Consider the following 3,797-nt stretch of genomic DNA (forward strand, 5'->3'; position numbering starts at 1 on the left):
ACGAAAAACGTCGCTCAAACACAAATAAAGCAACGTACAGTAATTTGGCTCCAATCCACGCTGTGCAGGTGGTTGGACTGCGCAGCTATAAACGAAACCAACAATGTTTACCCATGCGACGTCACTCTAAATCCCTCACTTGGGTGTAGAAAGAGTGAGACCAAAGACTCTGGCAGCCGTCACCTGAGTTCAGCGCGGGCGGCGTCCACTTAACCGTGTGACCGACTGCAGCAGCGACTCCTGAAAGAAAACGGAGAGCACCGTCTGAACAGGGGTGACGAAGACGGCGGCCCTCGGGAATGTGGCTTCACCTCTCTCTCTCGCTCCCCCTCACTCTTGTTTTATGGGTCACAGCCGACGCGCGCCCTCACGCTCCACAGACGCTGTTCCGTTTGTCGCTAATGCAAATCACGTGAACGCCCTTATCGTACATTATGCGGTTTGCACTTCACACAAGGGCATTGAATGAGCGCAGGTGGTAGACTCGCCGCTGTGCTCGTTGATTTCACCGTCTATCTCCCCGTCTACTCGAATGGGCGTAGCTTGGGCTAGATTTCTGGTGGTGCCAGAAATTTCTTCCGTTTTGCCTGCCGTTTTCTTGTGCATGGACACAAAATTTTCCTTCGAAGGATGAGGTGGACTGCTTCACAGTAAAAAACAACATGCGCTATCGGAAACACTAAAAACACTAGGCCATAAGCTAGCACTGCCAGGGGTGGAAGTATACTGTATGTAATATATTGGCAGTTTGCCGTTTTATTTAGTTTTAGCATTAAAAGCAGCTTAGATGACTGTTTCTTGAATAAAGCTCGTGCAGTAACCGTCCCCAAATTTCCACAAATATCTCGTCTGTAGCCACGTCAGTCATGAGGAGGAAAATCGCTTGCAGATTGGTGGTCGCGCTACTGACCGCTGTGCTAATTCGCCCAGTGAAAAAAGTGCTTCCCTATCTTTGGTTTTACGCGGTACGATAAAAGGTTCGGTTCATTTGAATTCCCTAGTATCAATAATAACTTCGCTGACTCTGCTCCCACCTTTAATTGGCCATAGAAAGTTCTACTAGCGTACGACTCAGCGAAGCGTCGTTTCTGCATTTGTGTGGCGCAACTCTGACTTAGAGCATGATACAGTCTACATATTGACCAGCTGAAGGCACATTCTTGCTGGCACGAACGTGTCGTGGGGTAGATTCAAGTTAGCGAACGAACATCGACGACCCGCGGCTGGCCGGCCGACTAAAGACTGGCCCGACTAATTCTGTCGGAGGGTCGGCAAGGCGTGTAGCAGCGCAGTTAAGACAATCTATCTTGTTTTGTCGTGATTTGCAATGTTATAGAAGATCAGCAAGGATGATGAAGACAGGAGGACAGAATTTTCGTGTCGATTTTACTAATGCATAATGTAGCGCGAACCCAGCAAAAGTGGTAAAAAAGTGGCCTAGAGACTCCAGACAACCATTTACTCGAGTAATCCCACAATGTTTACATAGTACTTCAGTGCCCATTTGAAGTGGCAAAAGGAGGCGGAAAGCTGTCGCTTTTCGACGAAATTGCGCACCAAAGCCAGCACAGCACGTACGAGCGAAATGTAGAATTTGACATTTCCCCCACATGACCTTGTACACTGTTTAACGTAAGTAAAATAGTTGTATGTAGTCATCATTTCTTTTGTCGTATCAACCACCTTTCAAACATTTAGACTGGGCCCCGCATTCCGGAACTTCACCGTCGCCATTCTTAGCCACCTGTAAGATGGACCGCAACGCGGTGAGCGACTATTTCCTTATATACCGGACGGGCCTAGAGAAACAAACAAACCCACGTGAAAGCTTCCCCATGAATAAATTATAGGGTTTGATTATTGCAGTGCATTCTTCTCTTCCTAGATACCGGGTCAGTGACAAATAAGAACTTAATCAAAGCATTTAGGTCTCAGCATTTATTGGATAGATTCCAATATGTATATATCCTTGAAAACGGCCAACCATGATTTGTTCTAAAATTTTGCACAAAAGCATACTTTAGCCCCAATGAAGTGTGATAAAAAACAAAATTTAGGTTTGTCATGTGCAGCTTTCCTGCTCATGGCAGTCCTTTCAGCACGGATTACTCTGTAGTTGTTTATTGAAGCGCAACGTTTTTCGCGCAGCTAATATTGGGGTGAAAACTTGATTTGTGCACAGTTTCAAGTCTTGCACGTTGCGCAAATCCACGGAAACTATCCCTTACAAATGCATGGGGAGTAAGATTTGACAGCGAATCACACAAAAAATATTCCGAATCCTCGAACATTCTTTCACAGGTTTCATCTTCGTGTTGACGTCTTGCTCTGTGCCAAATATCGCTTTCCTGAAGTGGGGTTGCTAGGTTCCTGAGAGGTCGGAGTTTTGAGCGAGAAAGCTGGGTATGCAATAAAAAAACTAAGAGCCGAATAATCGCTTGTGAATGTACTGCACATCCACTAAATCTTAGTGTATCCGGTTATGTTCGGTTATAAAGTTCTTTGCACGACACTGCCAGACGTGAAAGGCAAGAAAAACGCGTGTCTAGTTTCTGGCACCCGTGAGCGATGAACACCTTGGGAATAATTCTAAACCAGTTAAACCTTGTCTCAGTCGCAAAGCAACGCTAAGCGAAATAAGGTCATGCTAGCATTACAAGCAGGAGACCATCAGTTGCCAGACAACGCCCAGACATTCGGAAGAATATAGAACAGCTAAAGGTTCCCCCAGCTTAGGGGGGAATGAAGCGCAGACTGGCAACACTGCCGCTGCCATGAGCAGTTATTGTATAATCTCATATTTCCCGTGCCTCACGATCGCCCATCCCACACATTACGTTGCCGTGGCCTTTATGGGAAGGGTCACTGCCGTCGAAGCGGCTATGTCACGTGGTCTACACGACAAGAATGGTCGATCCCAGCATTATGTTTACCGCCTTTACAGAATGCCATGAGGCGCACTGGTCCGTGAGCCACCCAGCATCTGTTGTTAGGCAACGCCAAGGCACATTCTTCGTCGCCCGTTTCTCCCTGCTCGCTGCTGTGTAGCCAGTGCGCCAAAGTGGAAACTCCTTTTTATACAGCTTGTCCGCAGCCAGTGGAAAGATCAGCCGACGTTGACCGGCACTACGGAACTTGCGATTAGGCCAACATTTTTATACTTCGGGACGTAGTAGACAACCTCAGTTGCAATGTTACGTGGACCCCGTCTGTCGGCCATGAATTCTGCGACAGAGTTCGCTGACAAAGGACACGAAGAGCAGCGCGTTACAAGTAGCCTGTTTTAAGGCAGCCCGCGCTGTTAGATGACCTTAAAATTAGACCTAGACTTTGGAAGGTTAGCTACATCTACTGTTCGATCTGCTACTGCACACATAAAACATACTCATCCTCACAATCAGCCCCTAGAAACTACGGGTGATTCCGGATTCAGTTCTCACGTACGCCAACAAAGGTGTGAACAACTACACCACAACACCACATCCGTCTGCGCCTTACGTACTCCATCTCAACCTGAGAAGTGTCATAGGTACTTAGGATGTGTATAATTAATCAAAAGTGATCTATAAACTTGATAACACGCAAATAACTAACAATCACCGGAGGGCCCACCATGACCTCGCGGTAACAACACATTCACCCCGTAAATAGCGCAGCTTTCTTTGTACCCGGTTATAGTTTCGAAGTCAACTCCGGCCTTCAAACCGTCAAAAGCACGCGTGTTTCTCGCAACTTCCTCTGCGGAGATTACACCGCCCAAGAGCAACAGTGACTGCTACACACGGCGTTTTCATGTT

General features: G+C 47.0%; 1 protein-coding gene across 1 annotated transcript in view; it reads right to left on the reverse strand.

Annotated features, from left to right (window-relative positions):
- Positions 1–209: 209 nt before the first annotated feature.
- LOC144178001 (ecdysone oxidase-like) overlaps positions 210–3,797 on the reverse strand; it is a 132,430-nt gene continuing 128,842 nt past the window's right edge. Inside the window, exon 11 of the mRNA XM_077705548.1 lies at positions 210–240. Within this exon, the coding sequence (XP_077561674.1) occupies positions 210–240 (31 nt within the window). The remainder of the gene's footprint in view (positions 241–3,797) is intronic.

This window comes from Haemaphysalis longicornis, unplaced genomic scaffold (genome assembly GCF_048455015.1).
Source record: "Haemaphysalis longicornis isolate Haplotype H1 unplaced genomic scaffold, Haemaphysalis longicornis Haplotype H1 scaffold_37, whole genome shotgun sequence".
NCBI lineage: Eukaryota > Metazoa > Arthropoda > Arachnida > Ixodida > Ixodidae > Haemaphysalis > Haemaphysalis longicornis.